This window comes from Ipomoea triloba, chromosome 6 (genome assembly GCF_003576645.1).
Source record: "Ipomoea triloba cultivar NCNSP0323 chromosome 6, ASM357664v1".
In the NCBI taxonomy this organism is placed as follows: Eukaryota; Viridiplantae; Streptophyta; class Magnoliopsida; order Solanales; family Convolvulaceae; genus Ipomoea; species Ipomoea triloba.
The window spans coordinates 8,642,383-8,662,146 of NC_044921.1; the positions used below are offsets into that span (position 1 = coordinate 8,642,383).

At 36.5% G+C, this 19,764-nt stretch overlaps 4 protein-coding genes across 6 annotated transcripts; 2 read left to right on the forward strand and 2 right to left on the reverse strand.

The window, feature by feature from the left end:
* Positions 1–401: 401 nt before the first annotated feature.
* LOC116023121 (30S ribosomal protein S21, chloroplastic) lies at positions 402–2,377 on the reverse strand. Its single transcript, XM_031264095.1, has 2 exons — positions 1,840–2,377; positions 402–812 (listed from the first exon to the last, which is right to left on the reverse strand). The coding sequence occupies exons 1-2, from the start codon at positions 2,280–2,282 to the stop codon at positions 695–697; spliced, it is 561 nt and encodes a 186-aa protein (XP_031119955.1). The 5' UTR covers positions 2,283–2,377; the 3' UTR covers positions 402–694.
* Positions 2,378–5,342: 2,965 nt separating this feature from the next.
* On the forward strand, positions 5,343–10,446 carry LOC116022845 (ATPase family AAA domain-containing protein FIGL1). Of its 2 annotated transcripts, none has more exons than XM_031263729.1 (13): positions 5,343–5,637; positions 6,416–6,554; positions 6,721–7,074; positions 7,639–7,877; positions 8,010–8,137; positions 8,226–8,344; positions 8,425–8,517; positions 8,641–8,742; positions 9,103–9,205; positions 9,390–9,473; positions 9,552–9,647; positions 9,754–9,881; positions 9,971–10,446. In XM_031263729.1, exons 1-13 carry the CDS (start codon positions 5,375–5,377, stop codon positions 10,070–10,072), a joined length of 1,950 nt encoding a protein of 649 aa, XP_031119589.1. In that variant the 5' UTR covers positions 5,343–5,374; the 3' UTR covers positions 10,073–10,446. The 2 variants fall into 2 exon arrangements, with proteins under 2 accessions (XP_031119589.1, XP_031119590.1); XM_031263730.1 differs by having other exon boundaries at positions 9,555–9,647.
* Positions 10,447–11,492: 1,046 nt separating this feature from the next.
* On the forward strand, positions 11,493–14,136 carry LOC116022083 (transcription and mRNA export factor ENY2). Its single transcript, XM_031262639.1, has 5 exons — positions 11,493–11,723; positions 11,818–11,905; positions 12,037–12,131; positions 13,077–13,153; positions 13,739–14,136. Coding segments are annotated over exons 1-5 (336 nt in total). The 5' UTR covers positions 11,493–11,721; the 3' UTR covers positions 13,813–14,136.
* Positions 14,137–15,272: 1,136 nt separating this feature from the next.
* LOC116023170 (B2 protein) lies at positions 15,273–18,230 on the reverse strand. 2 transcript variants are annotated; one of them, XM_031264150.1, is made up of 6 exons: positions 18,176–18,230; positions 16,851–17,410; positions 16,488–16,588; positions 16,005–16,088; positions 15,813–15,923; positions 15,273–15,714 (listed from the first exon to the last, which is right to left on the reverse strand). In XM_031264150.1, exons 2-6 carry the CDS (start codon positions 17,398–17,400, stop codon positions 15,655–15,657), a joined length of 906 nt encoding a protein of 301 aa, XP_031120010.1. In that variant the 5' UTR covers positions 17,401–17,410; positions 18,176–18,230; the 3' UTR covers positions 15,273–15,654. The 2 variants fall into 2 exon arrangements, with proteins under 2 accessions (XP_031120010.1, XP_031120011.1); XM_031264151.1 differs by having other exon boundaries at positions 16,851–17,420; positions 18,176–18,203.
* Positions 18,231–19,764: the final 1,534 nt, after the last annotated feature.

A 19,764-nucleotide genomic window follows, 5' to 3' on the forward strand; every position in this document is an offset into this window, starting at 1 on the left:
AGATAAAAGACTTTTAGGGAAAAAAAATTATTACACCATAATTGAGAGACTAAAAATATTATGAAGACTAATGGTGTGTTTGGATCAAGGTTGAACTATCAATCATTATGGTCCACACAACTATATGAACCATAATGTTAAATAATGTACTTTTAGTATATTAAAAATGTACATTATAATTAAGAAAAGTATATTATTTGAATACTAAAAATATATTATTTTGTATAATGTACATTCAATACACGAATAATATACTTTTAATATATTAAAAATGTACATTTTGTTATGGTCCAGCACTGTGTGGACCATAATTTGCCTTGAACTACTATGGTGGGCAAGATTATCCCTAGAGAATTAGAGCCTATGTACTAATGGGCCTAATTGGAATTACAAATTTGGGCTTAACCATAAGGCAGCAAGGGATTAGATTATAAATGGACAGTGTAAGGATGAAACATATTGCTCTTATGATGGACTTACAACATCAACTATTTTACATAAGATACTAGATGTCTAACAAGTGCATGTATGCACTCAGAAAGCAACAAGAAAAGCAATTACATCAGCATTAAGAAATCACAGAAAAATAGAGAGAGTTAAGTGCATTGGGAAGATTAGAGGGCATGAAACCTTACAGGGATAAGAAGCCTCTTCAAAAGCAAAGTAAACCAGAATCCTTGTAAAATAAATTCAATCAAAAGGGCAGTTCTCTGTCGGGAAGTTCCCAATTGTCGTCGTCGTCTTCCTCTTTTTTACCATCAGCATTGTTGTTTGCAGAGGCCATTCGCCTATCCTCAAAGGGACCTCTTCGTCTGTCACAACAACATCAACTCGTATTACCAAATGCTGAAACTACTCGGCATAACATACAATACAATGTCACTCACAAGTCACAAGTGGGCAAGAGTAGTAGTACAGTGAAGACACTTAAAGCACAAAGCCTCAGAGCTTAAACATTGTAAATCAGGAATCAAGCAGGACACAAGTAGCATCTTTCATTGTACCAACCAGTTTATTGTCGAGAACACAGAGGTTTCACAGAACATCAATTGCTGGAAATCTGAAATCCAGATTCCAACTCAAAATCTGAGTTGGAATCCGCCTTTTCTCTACTTTGATATCACATTACCATGCATCCAAAGTATATGTTATGATTTAATTTTCAACCCACCCAAACTACTCTCGCCTCTTAACCTGCTACAACCATCCACTTCTATACTATACTGATTTAGGCAGGTTTACCCCGTTTTCTATCAGAAACTTCAAACAATTCAAATTTTTTTAGTCTATGTCTATCAGGGAATGAGAATCAAAACTTAAGCCTCTTATATACAGTTTCAACCTATTCCTGTGGACTACAAGATCATTAACAAATTACCAGCGACGTGGGAAGCAAATGAATAGCATATCATTTGAACAAAAAATTATTCAACATTACAAAGTGTTTAAAAGTCTAAAAGTCATGATTGAATATACCCCCTAAATTTTTAATTCAAAATATCGCAGATTCTTCAATTCCATCTATGACATTACAAATAATTTAAATTTTACCATACATTGTTAAATTTCATAACCTAATCAAAACAAGTAACTTGTATTTCAAACTGGCAATTAGGTTCTATAGAATCACAGAACAATATACAGTAATATAATCTTAAGTAGTCAGAAACAGTTGAATGAATCGATTATCCATAAAATTAAATCGAAACTCTGCTAATCCACAAGGAAAATGCGTGTTTGTGGATAATGTTAATCATGTTGTGTGGTTAAAATGAAATGTGCACTGAACTAGGAAACATGTTAGTTTCTGAATCAAAATGTGAGGGAAAGTAGTGTTACCGTCGACGATTGCGCCTGGCGGCTTCACGGGACTTGCGCTTCTTCTCCTCCTGCTTGTTCTCGAAGTATCGCCTGCGCTTGCACTCTTGAATCAGTCCGGTTTTCATCACCTCTCTGCGGAAGCGGTTGAGCAACCGCTCCTCCGGCTCGTCCCCGTCCACAATGAGCTCGACGTTGTAGGAGGAGAAGAAGAGGGTGTTCGCGTGCGCCAGAGACGGGCAGACGACGGACATGAGCTCGGAATTGCCGGATAGCGGCGATGGATACGGCTTTTGGTTATCGGCGGTTTTCACTAGCGGGGCCCAACCGTCGTTGTGGCTTTTCGAGATAGATGAGGAATGGTCGGAGGAGAGAGACAGCTGAAGCGGAGGCGCTTTGGGGGATGGCGGTTTTGAAGGGGAGAAGAAGGAGAAGAGAGTGGCTATGGAAGATGCAGCAGCCATTTCTGAAAACTGGAAATGGCTAACGGCTCTGTGTGGATGAGCCCTTTTCTTTGTTTTGGATAGGATAGGGAGACTATACAATTTCACTCTACTCTCACTCTCTACTCTGTACAAAAATAAGAGATAATATTCATTTTTATAAACATTTTCAAATGTTAATTCTTTTGTTATAATTTCTCCAAATTCCTAAATACTATATTATACTCCAAAAGTTATATCATTTCAAATTGGCAAAAGAGTAAAATACTCTTTCAATTGAGAAATAACATTCATTTTTTTATATAGATTTAAATAGACATTTGTTTTAGTTCATATTAACATCCCTATAAAATATGAAATAACAAATTAGAGGACAACAATTTCAATCAACATGTTTAATCATACATTTTTAGTCATGATGATACGAGTATGTAAAATTCAGTAAACATTTAATTAACCACATGTAGAATTAGTAAGTCGAATTGATAACCGACTAAAATGACTAGACCGCATGTGAGTCGGTTGGGAGATCTAAACAAACAGGTAACCGATCGGCAGGACCGGACAGCCAGCTGCGGCTGAGAAGCCAAGGCGGCCTGGTGAGCGACCAGGAGCCTTAATCAACCTGTTAGCAAACCAGGCAGGATAGTCAACCGGCGGACTAGCCGACCGAGATCAGGGATGAAAGAATAGGTGGTGCGGGGAGGAGTCGTCCGTAGCGAAAGTCTGAATTGACGAATGAGCGGCCCAGTCTGGGGGTGGGGCATCCGCCCAACTCGGTGGTCGACTTGAGCAAGGCAATAGAGAGGCTTCCAAATTCAGGGGAGATCGAGGGCGAATTTGGCGGGAAATAACAAGGAAAGACGATGCAAAGGCATTAGGAAATTAGATAAGTGCAATAAGGAAAGTAAATTGCTTGTATTTATGGTAGATTAGGGTTACCAAATTTGTAACCACTTATCCCTTGTATAAATAAGACCCATTTTACCTTGAAAAAGGTTAAGCTTTTTACACGTATCTAAAGGCAATAAAACTCTGTTTTTCCGACAACCTAGCCTTACTATTTTCCGGTGGTGTTGTCCCGTCGTTTGACTATCCTTGTAGCCAATAAAACTAACAACACTAATACTAAATGTAAAAAAGGTAATAAAAAAAATTGGACAAAAATATATTACTAAATAAATTACAATTATTTCAATCATTTTAGTACATATTTTGATTACATAACAAAATACGCAAAATTTCATTAAATACAATCATCCCATATAGCATTTGAACAACAACAAATAATAATAATAATAATAATAATAATAATAATAATAATAATAATAATAATAGGAGTTAATAACAAAAATGGTCCTCCGACTATTAACAAATACTCGGTTTAGTCCCAAAGTATTTTTAGTACCCAATTTAATCCTTTGTCTTTTAAAATCACACCCAAATTCGTCCACCGTTACAATTGACGTTATTGAACCGTTGTTTTGAGGACAAAGTAGTCATTTTATTTGGGCAAAACCCGTTTATTCCTCTGGTCTCCGTTGTGACTTCGGCAAGAAAACAGTTCCGGTGACTATAAATTTAAAAAAAAATTAAAAATTAAAAACACGAAGCGACTTCTTCACTGGTCGCTGTTGAAATATACGTGACGGCTTTACGTCGCTGGCGGTGGGGGATGGGGTGGTGGCGGCGACGGTTGTGTGTGTGTGTGAGAGAACTTGAACTTGTGTTGAAAGGGGCGGTGATGATATTTGTCTTCCTTCCTTTCGGTGTTTCTCCTGAGCTTATGGATCGATGATCTGGTGTTGAAATAACCCGACCCTTATCTTGGCTCGGCAACACGCAGACGACGCCTCTTCGTGTGCAACTGCTGTGTTTGCAGCCATGGCAGTGTTGCCCATTCTCTCCTCCTAGCGATCTCGATCTTCTTCCACATATTTGAACCACCATTTTCGATTTCTAGGCTTAATTGTCATGAATTTAGCTTGCTTTTCAGAAGAGATCTGAGCCTCCCTTCATCACTAACATACGAAGGTTGGGGCATGGCTGCTTTCCCTTCATCCAATGGTTGCTGCACTTTCTTCTAATTTTTTCTAAAAAGTCACCGGAAATAATAATAATGATAATAATAATAATAATAGTTTGTACCCAATTTGGTCCCTCGACTATTAAAATGACCTTTTTGTCCCTCTTTATAACGGCAAATGGATGACAATTATAATGAGGACCAAATTACGTATGATTTTACAAGTTGGAGGACTAAATTGGGTACTAAAAATACATTGGGACTAAATCGAGTATTAGCTAATAGTCCGAGGACCATTTTGGGTATTAACTCTAATAATAGTAACAACAACAATAAATTTGTGGGCAGGTTAATAATAATAATAATAACAAATTTGTGCGCATAATTAGAGTTCTCAAAAAATAATACTCGTGCTTTCTCCAATCTTCCATTTGGAGAAATCCAAATTAGAGTTCTCAAAAAACATACATAAAGTTGGAGAATTGAGAGAAGTTAGGCAATTGGAGAGATGATTTTAGTCAAGAAGTTTTTCATTTTCTATTCTTCCACTCTCCCAATTCTCTATTTTTCTAGAAAATTATTCTTTTTTTTTTTTACTTTGGTAAACATCCTCCAAAGTTGAAAATTAAAGAAAAAGAAATCAAAATCGTCCATGTGAATGTATCCTACGTTGACATATTTCTTGAAGTGTGATGTAAATACACTGACAACAAATGTAAACTTTTTTTTGTACCACCTTGTTTACCTAGTCTGCCAGCAAAAAGCTTCAACAATTTCTTTTTACTGATGTGATTGCCTTGCCCTACCTAAATTTCTCTAGATTTTTTTTTTATATTGTATTATTTTAAAAAATAATAAAATTACGATCAATAATGAAAAAAGAAAAAGAGGGCGGAATTAAATTATAGACAAATAGGAACTAAAACACGAGGGTACCATTTAAAAAAAAAAACACGAGGGTACCATTGTAATTTAACTAAGTGAAGGTGTATTGCCAAAACTCAAAAGGAGGCGTCCGCAACTGTGAACTGTCCACTAGATAGAAATGGCGGGAAAGCAATCGAGTTTGGGGACGAAGCAGCAGAAAATGGAGGAAGAGAAGTCGGAAGTATGGTGGAGAAAGGAAGTGGATACCAACCTGAAGAGGCTCCACTCTTTTGTGTTTGGAGCCGAGAAGGCTCGGGAGAGAGGGGATTTCAGCTCCGCACAAGTACTAGCGCTGGGGCTTGTCGGTTTTCTCGATTCCCACTCTCATTCCGACACTGACCGGGCTTTCTTGCGCCCTATCCGATGCGAAGCCTTATCGAACCTCGACTCTGCTCGCCGCTCCTTAATTCCTGAGTCCGATCGGTACAGATTCATTCAATATTTTTGCTGATTACATGTATTTTAACTTATTTATGTCTGCATAGTTGCTTGCTTTAAGTCCCAATGGGAATGGAATTTCACTAGATTTTTTAGTTTATTTGATTTATAACTCGATGCGCGTTGGTTTGACCTGCCTGTTTATTTATAACTGATATTGAAGGCATACCTGTATAGATTTTCAGTTTTGAGGAGAAAATAATTAAACTGTAAAGTTAATTGTCGGCTTGTTCTTGGGAAATTTTGAATTTAACTAGTTTGTTGTGTAAATTAAGAAGGAATGCATGTTTATTAATGTGGAGAGTTGTGTGTCTGCTTATTGAATAATATGTAAGGAGATGCCTATTATTCTGCTAACCTATTGAAGGCTTTCTTTGGAGTACTGGCATTCATTAGACTTAGCACAACATGTTTATGTATGTTAAGTATGTCTCATAAGGAATAGGAATAGAGCAGATTGGGTCGAGCCTATAGTACAGGGATATTTTTGTACTTGTACATGTTTAGAGTTGCATATAAATATGATGCTTGTAACCCTGGATGTTTGATCATCATCATCACAATTAATAAAGAATAGTTTCACTCTTGTGGGCGTAGACATGAACCACGTAAATCTTGTCTTCCTTACTTTTTGTCATTGTTATTGTTTCTTGTTCTTGTTAATCTCAACAATGTAACTGATTTTTGTTGATATCATTTCTGAAATTCATTGCTTTAGCTAACGTTTACTGGACAATTACTGAACTGCTCAGTTTACCTTCAGCCTAGCTTTTGAACAGGCAGGTAGAGATCCGGGCTGCATATTTACCAAGAAAGGAGGCATTGACGTTGATAAGATTAAACAATCAAAGTACTTTCAAACCCTCATTCAACAATCTGAGGGAATAACTTGTCATAAAACGGTATATAGCAAATTGTACTTCATTTCGTGTTTGTTGAGTGAACTACTTAACAACAATTCCTTTTCCCATTAGGTTTTTATTTTCTCTTTTGGTGGTACCTGACCTCTAACTGGAACACCCTCATAATTTATTTCATTGTAATGGAAATTCATGCAATTTCTCACAGGCAGATAAACTTACTAGGCGGGAGAATCTGACTAGCAAGATCTCAAAATCACCAGTACTGACAAATTATGGAGATGTCTCCAGGTTTAACCATAAGAGATCTGAAAAAGATAATAGTCCAGATATCTGCTTGATAGAAAAGGTTCATTCAAATTATGACTCCAAGGATCGTGGTGCTGCCATGGAGATTGAAGATGAAGAGGCAGAAAGAACTTTTGGGAATAGTCCCAAAATGAAACGGCTCCACATGGAAACCATTGGGCAAAGAAACAAGAATGTGAAATCCCCCTTGTGCAATGAAGGAGCTGATGCTGATTCTCCTTGTAATGGATTTGTTACTGCTAGAGCAAAATTGGTACTCATTTGATTTCACTGAGCAGTATTTTTACATGTTGTCACCATTATCTTTCTCTGAGATATCTGTTTCATGGCTTCTCTTTCTCTCTACCTCTCTCTCTTTGTTTGCATTTCTTAATAACATGATTTTATTTTATTTTTTTCCATTTATTTGTTTAGTGTCTATATATGTCTCCCATATCTAACTCTTGGAAAGCAGTGTTGCTTCATATATGTGAACTCAAGATAGATGCATTGAAAATTCTTTGCCAACAGAAAATACTCTGGTTGCACATTCTCGTACTAGTATTTTCCATTACTAGATGAAGTACAAGTGTGTGCTGAATTTATTTTCTTCATTTATTGAATTGTCATTCTTGAAGATCTCTAAGATGTTTAAATTCCTGAGATGCAGTGATAATTCATTGCCAAAAGAAAATGCACTGATTGTATGTTCTAATACTAGTATTTTAAATTTCTAATGAACTTCAAGTGTGTGCTGAATTTATTTACTTTATTTATAAAATTCTTACTCCTGAGGATTTCTTAGAGGTTTAAATTCTTCAGTGACTTAATATGATAGGAAATGGATGTGAGGCAAAGACGAGGAATAAATGGTTCTCCTAGTGCCACAGATTCTCCACAGAGTGATAACACTATGGCAAACAAAAGCTATGGAGTCAGGCCTTATGGGTTTCCACGACGTGGTGTTCGAGGTAATTTTGTTCCTCCAATCAGAGGGAGTGGAAATAATGGTGGTAATGTGACTTCACGCAATGCCGGGAAAGGTGAAGATGCGTTAGAGGATTCAACAAGGAGATGGTTAGTTGACTTCTCTATGTGAATTCTCTAGACTAATAAGGAGAGGGAAAAACAAAAAAAGAAGAAGAGGAAAGGATTATGCTTTATTGCCCATATCTAATGCAGAACTTTTCCTATTTCCACACTGTTAAGTTTGGAAATGCTTTGTGGTCCTGATGGTGAGCTTCCTGAGAAATTGAGGAATCTAGAGCCTAGACTTATTGAACATGTCAGCAATGAGATTATGGATAGGGATCCCAATGTTAGGTGGAATGACATTGGTAAGATTATGAAGAATATCATCCTTCTTTTGCTGATCAATTTCTAATTCTCTATCCTCACCTAGCTTTCTTCTTCTTTCCTCTATAGCTGGGTTGGAGCATGCTAAGAAAGTTGTGAATGAGATGGTCATCTATCCATTGATGCGCCCCGATTTATTCAGGGGATGCCGTTCCCCAGGCCGTGGCCTTCTCCTGTTTGGTCCACCTGTATGTCCATAGTCCACGTACTGAAAAGATACTGATCAAAGACAATTGAGTTGTTTAATGTTACATCTTTCATGCATCAGGGAACTGGTAAAACTATGATAGGGAAAGCTATTGCTGGAGAGGCTAAAGCAACATTCTTTTACATATCTGCCAGTTCTTTAACAAGCAAATGGGTATGTATATTCTTAATGATCAGATTGTTAAGAATCCTATATCTTGGGAAACAGAATAAAGAAAAAAAAAACAAAGAGTTTTTTACTTTTACAAAAATCATTGATTGACATTCATTGCTGTAGATTGGTGAGGGAGAAAAGTTAGTGAGGGCACTATTTGGAGTTGCCAGTTGTCGTAAACCTGCTGTCATATTCGTTGATGAAATCGATTCTCTGCTGTCTCAGGTATGTAGGTTCTGTCCTATGAAAAGATAAACATATCTGCTGTTTCTACTGGGTAACAAATGTGGGATATTAAGAATGAGCTTTGGAGAATTGCGTCTTTCTTTCTGTTTTAAAGTGGAAATAGTGCATTTCCTGCTTGTACTTTGCCTTGTACATTTCAGCTAAATAATAAAGATTGAAACTCCTAGAATCCATGCTCAAATTTTGATGACAGAATACAGTTGGTGTGAATTTCAGAACAGTAGTGCTGTTTACTAATCCATCTGGAACCAGCTTTCTAGTCCAGGGTTTGAACCATATTACTATGTACCACATGCTAAGAGAAGGATCCTGCTAAGACCGTTTTGTTGGTGGTTGTAGCGCAAATCGGAAGGTGAACATGAATCAAGTAGGCGGCTGAAGACACAGTTCCTTATTGAGATGGAGGGCTTTGACAGTGGTAGTGAGCAAATTCTGCTTATAGGTGATTTATCTACTACTGAAACCGTTGCACACTAAGCATTTACAATGTAAACATGTGCAGAAGGAACCGAACCATTCAAGGCTGCTGATTTATGTGTAATCTAACAACAGTATAAGTAATTACGCAGCATTGTGGATTCATATTAAGACAAGTTGGTGCATTGATTCTTGTGTTGGTAGTGCAGGTGCAACTAATAGACCACAAGAGCTTGATGAGGCTGCAAGGAGGAGACTTACTAAGAGACTCTATATTCCACTCCCTTCCTCAGGTATCATTTATTTGCTGTTTGTTTTTACAGGGAGCTACTGCGAATATGTTGCTAACATATTGTATTGTGAAAATAAAGAAGCAAGAGCATGGATAATCCAGAATCTGTTGGAAAAGGATGGATTATTTAATCTTTCGAAAGAGGAGATTGAAACTGTATGCAAATTAACTGAAGGTTTGTGCAGTGCACGTAATTACAACTAATTTAATTTATTTCGTGTGTTGGTGGCTCATGTTTAAAAAAAAAAAATTTAATATATATTTTGGTTGATTATTATTAGGGTATTCTGGATCTGACATGAAGAACTTAGTAAAGGATGCATCAATGGGGCCACTTAGAGAGGTTCTTCAGCAGGGCGTTGAAATCACAAAGCTAAGGAAGGAGGACATAAGACCTGTTTCTCTTCAGGTGATTTTCTCAAATACAAAGACTCCATTTGATTGTTTTCCATTCCATTCCAGTTTGCAATTCTGGTTGTTTGTAATGTTTTTTATTAGGACTTCAAGAATTCGTTACAAGAGGTAAGGCCTTCAGTATCATTGAATGAACTGGGCACATACGAGGATTGGAATAAACAGTTTGGAAGCTTATCACTCTAGGAGTAGGAGAGATGTTTATGGAATGCTGCTGCCAAATGCCATTCAAAACCATATATGGTGATTGGTGGACACCATCAGAGTACAGTTGAGTTGATTGCCGGTGAAACATAAACACCTACGTACAAATGATCAGTGTTGTGTGGTTGTGGTAACATGGCGATACTGTTCACAAATTTCAGAAGACCAAGCTGTCAGATGTGTGTGAATTCAATTTGCTGCAACTTAGCTATAATAATAATATTAATATTAATATTAATATTTTACCTAAACTCATGCCATGCAGAGTAACATTTTATACCACTACTTCTGTATACAATAAGTACGGATTAGTTTTTAACTAATTACACTTAAATTCATATTCATTTCTTCACAAAGATGATGTGGAAAGAAGGATGATAATATTTAAGCAGACTCAACAAATATTTTGCACTTTGTCCTTTAAATTTTTTTTATTATAATATTTTAAATAGTGCAACTTATTGTAATGCAAGAGAATGATAAATAAGTCTATATGAGTTTAGCTTAGTAGTTTAGTAAGCAGTAACATCAATGTGGGGAGGGTCCCTTGTGCAGACATTGACATTTGGTCTTGTCTGCTAAGTTACTGAGTTACTGCGATTTATTTCTTTTCACATGCTTTGTCGAGTCAGTAGAGTCGGTATTTCTTTTCACATGCTTTGTCGAGTCAGTAGAGTCGGTATTTCTTTTCACATGCTTTGTCGAGTCAAGGCATGGATTGGATTAGAGATTCAACTTTTTAGGATAATTGGAGATTCAACTTTTTGGGATAAGAAGAGAGTGACAAATAAATGTCTGTCACTTTACTACAATCAATTTATTTTTTATTTTGTTGATGATGTGGAAAGAAGAAAGTAAGCAACATTAGAGGTGGACTTGTAGGGCTCGTTTGGTTTGCAGAAAATACTTTATGGAAAGTGAAATTAAAATTCCATAGAAAAGTAATTACTAGAAATATGAATTTTGTTGTTTAGTTGATGAAAAAAATTACTGTGAATATTAATTCTGTTTTGGTTAGATTTAGAATTGTAAGGAATAACGAGTATAAAAATATATATGCTCCTACAAATTTAAAAAATAATAATTAGAAAAAAGCACAAGGGATAACATAGTCCATCCATACCAATCTTTCTTCCCTTCTTCCATGGAAAATAAAATACTTAGTCCAGTTAGGAATTTTGTTTTCCTCAAATTTGAGGAATTTATTTTCCAATGAAAAAAAAATTTCATAAACCAAACGTAAAAAATGAGCATTGAAAAACATTTTCCTTAGAAGTCGTTTCCTCCAAACCAAACATGCCCGTAGTATTTGTGTAAGACAAGATTGGACTATAGAAAGAAGCACTATGCGTTGTTGGCTTACAGCACAGGGACAGGGAGGGAGGGAGGGGTGCATTGCGATTCAGCCATTGGAGGCGGAGGGAGCATTTTGGAAACCCTAAATTAAAACTCGTGTATTTAGTTCCAAAATTTGTCATCCCAATAGTAAAGAAACGGTGCCGTGTTTACATCTTTATAAAGCTTATTAATAATCTCACTCTACCAGTACTCCTCGGACGACACAAAATTGCACACCGATCTGATTGTAGTCTCGTCTGTCTACTCCCACGACTCCCCTCATACACTATAACATGTACTCTCTCTCTCTCTCTCTCTCTCTCTCGCTATCTATCTATCTATCTTATGTGTATCATTTTCCTGTGTTAATTTTGACGGTGATTGTGAAGGAGACATTCGGTGAATCGTCCGCCCACACCCGATGTGGGAGATGACGAAGAAAAGCAGCCTTCGTTTCAAGAAATCATCAACATCAAGGTCTAATTTCTTCTTCTTCTTGCCGCCAGCCTTCACACACTAATTCAACTTCTTCTGTTCTGTTCTGTTCTGTTCTGCTCTTCAATAAAAATAAAATGAAATTGAATTAATAATTTGTTCATCTTCCTTAGTTGATTGAGAGTGGGGAAAAGGAACGCTTGATGGAGCTGCTGAGGGAGAGGCTAGTTGAATGTGGGTGGAAGGATGAAATGCTCACGCTTTGTAGGTACTCACTACTCACTCTCCTAACTCCTAACTCCTAATTACTTGTTTATCATTACTCAATACAATATGCCACACCCCACTGTATTTCAATTTTCCCACTTTGCACTTTGAGCTTGTAATTCATATACTCCTCCACTGATTAGAGTGTCAGCTAGGTCATTTTCAGCTTATTGTTAATACGATTTTTGGGCCTTCCCTTCCCATATCAGTTTATCATTCTATTACACTGGTAGAATGCTCATTTGCACATTTCTCATCTTCATGCCATAACAACAACTCAAAAACTCAGTCAGGGCAACCCCAGCCCAGCCGTGTTGGCTTGGTAACCACAAAATTCCAAGTTCCACTACAGTGGGGAGGGAGCGGCCTATTGGCCTTCTTGGTTTGAGTCCGTAAGCTATGGGCAATCTTGTCCTTTGCCACCTAAGATCACAAGGCAGGGTTAACTCAGTGCACACTTTCGGGTTGTGGCTGCGAGTTTCCATCGTCTTCCAAAAATAAATAAACTCAAAAAGTCTATTTTTTTGTTAACAGCGTTATATATAAGCAGTACTGACCTTTTCACTTTGGTGAGTACATAAATGACTTTCGTTATCCGAATGAAAAGACTAGCATGATGTATTTTGTGATGTCAATGTTAGGTTTCAACTTTCAACAACGTTGTCTTTGCAATTTGTAGTAGACATTAGGTGTCATGAGTAGGATACAGACATGTATCCTTTCTAGTTTTAGATTTTCTACTCTTATCATTTATTGCTGCAAATGAGGAAGGATCTTTTCGATTGTGGATACCTATAGGCTATAGTCCTATATGACCTCTACTTCACATACTTGCATCCTGATGTTAATTTGTACATGTTTAGAAAAGCTTAAATCTTTACCATCTATGTTCTGTAAATTTGCATCTTTCATATATCTAAATTTCTCTCGTTGAATGTATCTTTAGAGCCTTTATAAAGAAGAAAGGACGAAACAATGTCACTCTTGATGACCTAATACAAGTGATTACCCCAAAAGGCAGAGGTTAGTATACCCGTTTACCTTCCACAAAGTGCTAAGTATAATCTCAAGTATTTAGCTGCCTTTTTTTTGCTGATGCTATTAGTTCTCTCTTTTTTGTTGGCCTCATTATAATTTTCATTTTTGTCTAGAATTAGAAAATGAGTTTTTGATCCTTCAATTCTTTAACTACCCAGGTTTAGAAGTCAGTGATTTTGATACTCTAAGCACATTGTAATCTGAAGCTCGCTACAATTGTGCTCAATAGAACTGCGAAATCTAATTGATTGATTAGGTAGTACAAAAATAAAAACAAGTTTAATTGGAGTTTACACCAACAATTTGAGAATTGTATTTAGATAAGAAAAAGCAAGAAGAAATAAAGAGATGGTTAACAAGATTTAGAATTTATTTATTTCCTGACTGGGGAGAGCTCCTTTTTGATATTGTAAAATTGCAGTTGAAATATGCACTTGTGTTTTTTGCAATTTATGAGCTTTATATATAGACAAATGCTTTTGCTTGGTGTATTAGTAATTTTCAGATGGTTTAGAAATATATATACATTGATTTATTATTTAATATCCTTGTTTTTAATAAATGTTGCAGCGTCAATTCCAGATTCTGTTAAAGCCGAGCTGCTACAAAGAATACGCACTTTTCTGGTTTCAGCTTCTCTTTGATTGGTGTGAGCAGAGTAAGTTATATGTGCAATTATGGTGTGTTTGCGATGTCTGATCTGAAGGAGGGAGGTATTGTAATGGGAGTTGTGTAGTTGTATTCATTAGTGTGAAGACAAGGAATGCAATGCAGCAGGTCTTGTGCTAGCTAATTCACAAGTATAGATTAATGTTGATTTAGTACAAGTTGTGGCCCGCCTGTGGGGGAGTTTGACTTTCTGTTTCTCCTCAGTGTATAAGTGGTGGAATAGTTAGAGGCTTGTGATCTTTGCTTTATATCATGTTTCTGAATGCTTGCTTTCTTCTTCTTTGTGGGATTTCATGCACTGCACTGAATCTGGGTAGGACACTAGGACTTGTCATTCAAATTTCAAACCCAAACAAGCCACGTGCCACATAATTCAGGCCATTTGCATCTACAAGTTTCTTTTGATATCTATAAATTGATACGGACTACTTTACTTTAAGGGGCCGTTTGGTTCGGGTAATCTGAGATTACCTAGGTAATCTGAGTCTGGTAATGTTATATTATCTTGTTTGTCTCAAGTTATGAGATTATCCGAACATGCGTTTTTCAAGGCATCGCGTAGCACATGCGTTTATGGACAATGAGTAACATATTTTAGCATAATGAATCTTATTAATAGAATTTAGAAAGCAAGAGTTGAAACTGGGAAGATTTCTTGGTTTAACTTTTGAGTACTAAAAAAGTTTTATTTTTTTTAACACTCAATAAAGTAAATTTAAAACGAAAAAAAAAAGAGCATTATTCAAATAAAATTATTGTTTTTAATTTTTTATACTATATTTGAATGTGTATATGATTTTTTTTAAAGAAGATATAACAAAAAGGTAATAATAATACTTGGGATTGAATGATTTAGGTAATAAGCATTTGGACTATTAATATATGTTCGTTTTTAATATATTTATTTTAATATATTATCAAAAAAAAGTAAACATTCAATATACTAAAAATAAAATAAATAAAAAGTAAACATTTAATATATTAAAAATAAAGTAAATATTTATCAATCTTTCTCCTTCCTATGATACCCTATACTACGGAGTATTATTTATCCACAATAGTTATACCATGAACCAAGATTCACCAATACAGATGCATAATTTAGACCAAAGTTCACAATGTAAGCAAATATTTATCAATGATTCCCCTTCCTATGATACCCAAATAACCCAATATTATTTATTGGTAATTGTTATACCGTGACCCAAGGTGTGATTCACCAATGCAGAGTGCAGACACATAACTAATGTTGTTTTAGACCAAATAACTTAATGTTACACATAACTTGAATGTTGTTTTAGACCAAATAACTTAATGTTGTTTTGGACCAAAATTTCAGTTATTTTGGACCAAAATTTCATAACGCTAGATAGACCCTAATTCATGGTATAATAAGTAAATGTGTCCCCACGAGAATTTAAAATTGGAGAGATTGTACTTTGAGGAAAAAGGAGTCATTGTTATAAAAGTTATATAAGATACATGACCCAACATGAGTTGACTTGCAAGTTGCAAGATCCAGTGAAGTTGAGGTCAGGAAAATCCATTGCATACATGAACCCACACTATATATATAGATGACTTCATCACTATTACAGAGTCTAGCTACTAGTACACCGGGCTAGATTTTTTAAACATATTCACTAGTACCCATCATCACACCTCATTACTTTTATTTTTTCCTTCCCAGACTTACATTCCAAGCTTACGCTGGGGAAAATCTGGTCAACCCAAACCTGCCTTCTTGCCTCATTGTTTCACATATAACAAGATGATGCTGCCATTTTTGTTCGTAATAACACAAGAGCGAATAAACTCTATTCAGCCACTCCACTGTTGACTCCCGCTTGTTCACATAGATCTAGTAAGTCTAGTGTCTGCAAAACCACAATAATTCAAAACTATGATTCTCTACAGGATACAGGAAAACTGATGGATGCATGTGTTATCATTTGAATAGAGATATTTGTCTTACCTCCGGTACTGAGAGCTCAAGACGGAACTTTGGACCATCATAATGGTGCAAAACTGGTCTAAAAGCATCTTCCTCCAGTGGCTTGCAAAGCTTCCTAATATGGATTCTCACCTAAATGTTAGAAATATCAAACTCAGTCATCAACAGAAACCCATAAATAAACACACCTGAAGTTCATAAGGTGAAACATACCTGGGCAGGGAACCTTGATTCTCCTTTGCATTTTTTATCTTCCCAAGCAGTAGGATCAATGTTGGAACCCCCAAAACTTGCTGCCTGTTTTAAAGTAAAATAACAAAGTCTTGTGAGGAATTTAAACAAGTACTCCATCATAGATTGCATCAAACTTACTAAAATGCCTTCTTAAAGTACAGAAGTTTTTGAACTTGTTAAAACTGGCTGCCTGTTTTAAAGTAAAATAAGAAAGTCTTGTGAGGAATTTAAACAAGTACAACATCATAGATTGCATCAAACTTGCCAAAATACCCTCTTAAGGTACAGAAGTTTTTGAACTTGTTATCAAACCGGCCAACTAGGTTCAGAAATTAACAAAAGTTGTTCTCGTAAATTTGGGTGATATATGAAAGATTTTGGGACACAAATATTGAACCAAACCAGGTTACCATGGAATCATGCTCAAGAGCACTAAGATAACAGAACAAAGAAGCAACAAACCTCAAAGATACCATGCAACTGGTGAGTGGTGTAGTTATAAAGAAACAAAGGTAATCCTGGAGTAATTGCCCTCACAGAGTCTCTGTATCTGGGTGGTAGTCCTGAAAAAGGACAGCAAATTAGCCAGTATTGTTAGCAATTCATAGATGAATAACTTGAAATCACAATAATATTATATGAATTGTGGATTTGCAGGTCATCCCATAGGTGCAGATGCAGCTCCTATAAAAATGCATTGCAAACTTGGACTTCACACTTCACTTTTGCTGATATTTAGGGACAATAAAATTCTCCTAACCATTAATGCTAAATATCCAAGTCCAGTTAGGTAGAAACAGAATCAAAGGCAAGAAAATTAATTACCAAAGAGCTGTCGCTTCAAATCCTCTTGCATAGTGTCATTGTTGCAAACAAAGATGTATCCACCAAGCACCTCATTCCTTGGAAGTGTCTCTGCAGCAGGCAAGGTCTTAAACCTCTTATCCACAGCACCATTGGCATTGAGACTTTCATTGGTGTTGTTAAGATCCTTGTTCATGCTGTTGGGGTTGAACTTGCTTCCAGATATATTCCCCAGAGTGTTGACATTAGGCTTATGGTAGATGGCATTTAAATTGTAAAAATCATTCCTAATAGAACTTTTACTGAAGTTGTCAGTCACTTTTGATTCTAAATTCAGCATATTGAAGTTCAGGGTCTCAAATTTGTTATCTTCTTGAAATCCAAAATTGTCTCTGGGCCTAACTTCAACCGGACCCTTTGAAAGGTCAAGATTATTCCTGCGCTCACCCTTTGACCGTGTCTGCTCAGCCAACTTGGAAGCAACCATTAGCCATTTGTGATCCTCAGAGACTTTTGTTGATTGCCCTCGAAGCTCATCACCAAATTGCCAATAGCTGTTCATGCTCTCCATGTTGCAGAACCTGAAAACAACTTTGGCAAAATTCTGTCATAAGCCAGCCATAGGTTTATCCACATATAAATATATAATCACCACAGAAACATCTCTAAAAAGGGGAAAGACAGTGTTCAGAACAAAATTCTCACACACAATACAAACATCAATGCTGCCCTGACAGAAACAGCCTTGATTTTATACTTAGTGAGCTCAATACTAGATCTGGGAGCTTGCAAATGTCCAAACCCTCCAATAACAGTGAGTTCAATCATTGAAAGAACGCATACAATCTCATATCATTTTTAAAAAACATTATAGTTTAACACAAACCCTATCACGACTAATACAGAGCTCATGAAAGAGACAGAAAGGAAGAAAAGTCCAGCGGCAAAATATCATTAACATAGAATAAAACTAAAAATAAACAAGAAAAGCAATCGTCTCCAAACATAAAAATCATCAAGCGAATGGAAAGTACTGAAATAGTTCTCAGATCTCGAACTTAATTTAATTCCAAATTAAGCGAAATTGCATAAAATTAGCACTAGAGCGAGCAATATAAAGTTCAACAAAGAGATCAAAGCATGAATTAGCATAGAAAAAGCAGAAATGAAATCATAGCACCACCAGAAGTACAAAATGTTAGCAGATTAAAAAGAAGATTCAAGTGCAAAATCAGTAATACTCAGCAGATCATAACTAAGTACTCCATAGATGCAATAGCGGCTTACTTTTAGGATTCAGATCAAAGAAGATAGAGAGAGAGGGAGGGAGAAAAGTAAGGGTTTACCTCTCCGGCTGTGGGAATCCCGGAAGATGCGACGGCGAAGAAGGAGAGTGCAGATTTTTGGTATTTATGGCAGCAACTTTTACTGAATTACTGAATTGCCCAAACAGTTGGACTTAATTACGCCACTGCCACACAATTTTGAATTTATTTGAGAATAGTGGAATAAGTGGATGATGATTTTGGGCCACATGTCCACGCGCTGGCTGTGGTTTATGTGAATTCGTCGTTTACTTCGCACTACAATATGACAATATGTAAAATTGTTATGTCTAGAGTTTATATCTAAAGTTAATAGATATTTTGTGTGAACTGGTATTTAGTCATGTCTGTTGAGTTATTGAGTTACCACGATTCATTCTTCTAAATGTTGTCGGGTCGTGGATCTCTAGACGACCGTCCGGATTATTTAGCAAGCAGCAACGACGCTAGCCTAACTGGTGGCAGGGATGCAAGGTTAGGTTCCCCGCCTCCCCCTCAAGAAATTGAAGTGGAGTCCCCACGGAGAGAAAACCCAGCAATGAAGGGCAACTCACGCAACTAGACACTCCAAGCATCACGCCAAGGCAAGAGATATGAAGGGACAGGGCAGTGACCAGCTGCTTTCAGGTCTGTCCTGGAGTGGTTGGGACCACAGGGGGGCAAGGGGTCTTCCACTAAAAGCTCACGCCAGTGCAAGAGCAAGGCGGAGACAAAGCGATCACCGACGGAGAAGATGGGCGAGTCCGTTGAACCGGTTCCATGTCGATCCACGGCATATAATACCCTACAAGATGAGGTGGTTGAGAGGCTGCAAAAAATAAAAATAAAAATTGAGGAATTAGAAAATAAGGTGGACGCGAGAGAGCATTCGCTAGAGCCCGAGGTGAAGATGGTCGTGGTCGTAGTACAAAACGACATAAAAATACTCGGAGTATTCCGGGATTATCGATCCACAGAGAAGTGGTGTATTAATCACTAACTACTAATCTATTCACGAGAAGTTGTTCCTAGCGTTTACAAAGGATAATTAGCTGCGAATATGCAAATAAAATAAATAAAGCAAAGCAAACAGATTTTTAGATTCAAGAGAGTAAGAGCGAGATTTTTGGGATTCAAAGTGTTTAATCACCTAGTGTCAACTTAGAGTGAAATAATCATTCTGGTTAAAACTAGTGTGGAAGATTGCAACTAACAAGGGTAAGAATTACTCTCATAATTCAAACCCAAAACAAGATAATTGGAATATACTCACTCCCATGAGATATAATCACAACAATTATGTAAGAACAAGCAATCTACATAAAATCCCTTACTCAATATGTCCTCTCTCAAGGTACAATAATCAAGCGCAATTGTGGGTGCTCTAATTCATATCCTAACTCCCATCAAGATACAAACCTAGAAATGATACAAGTAATTTATGCATCTAATTACAAGCATCAAGAAAATAAATCACAATTGCAACACAAGGTAATAGCCTAAATAGATATTTCATTAAAGCAAATTAAGAACGAGGCACATATGTTCATAAACACTTTTATACCCAAAAATCCCAAAGGAAAGTTTAGCTAATCATGACTAGCATAATTTCAACAAATATACAATAAAGC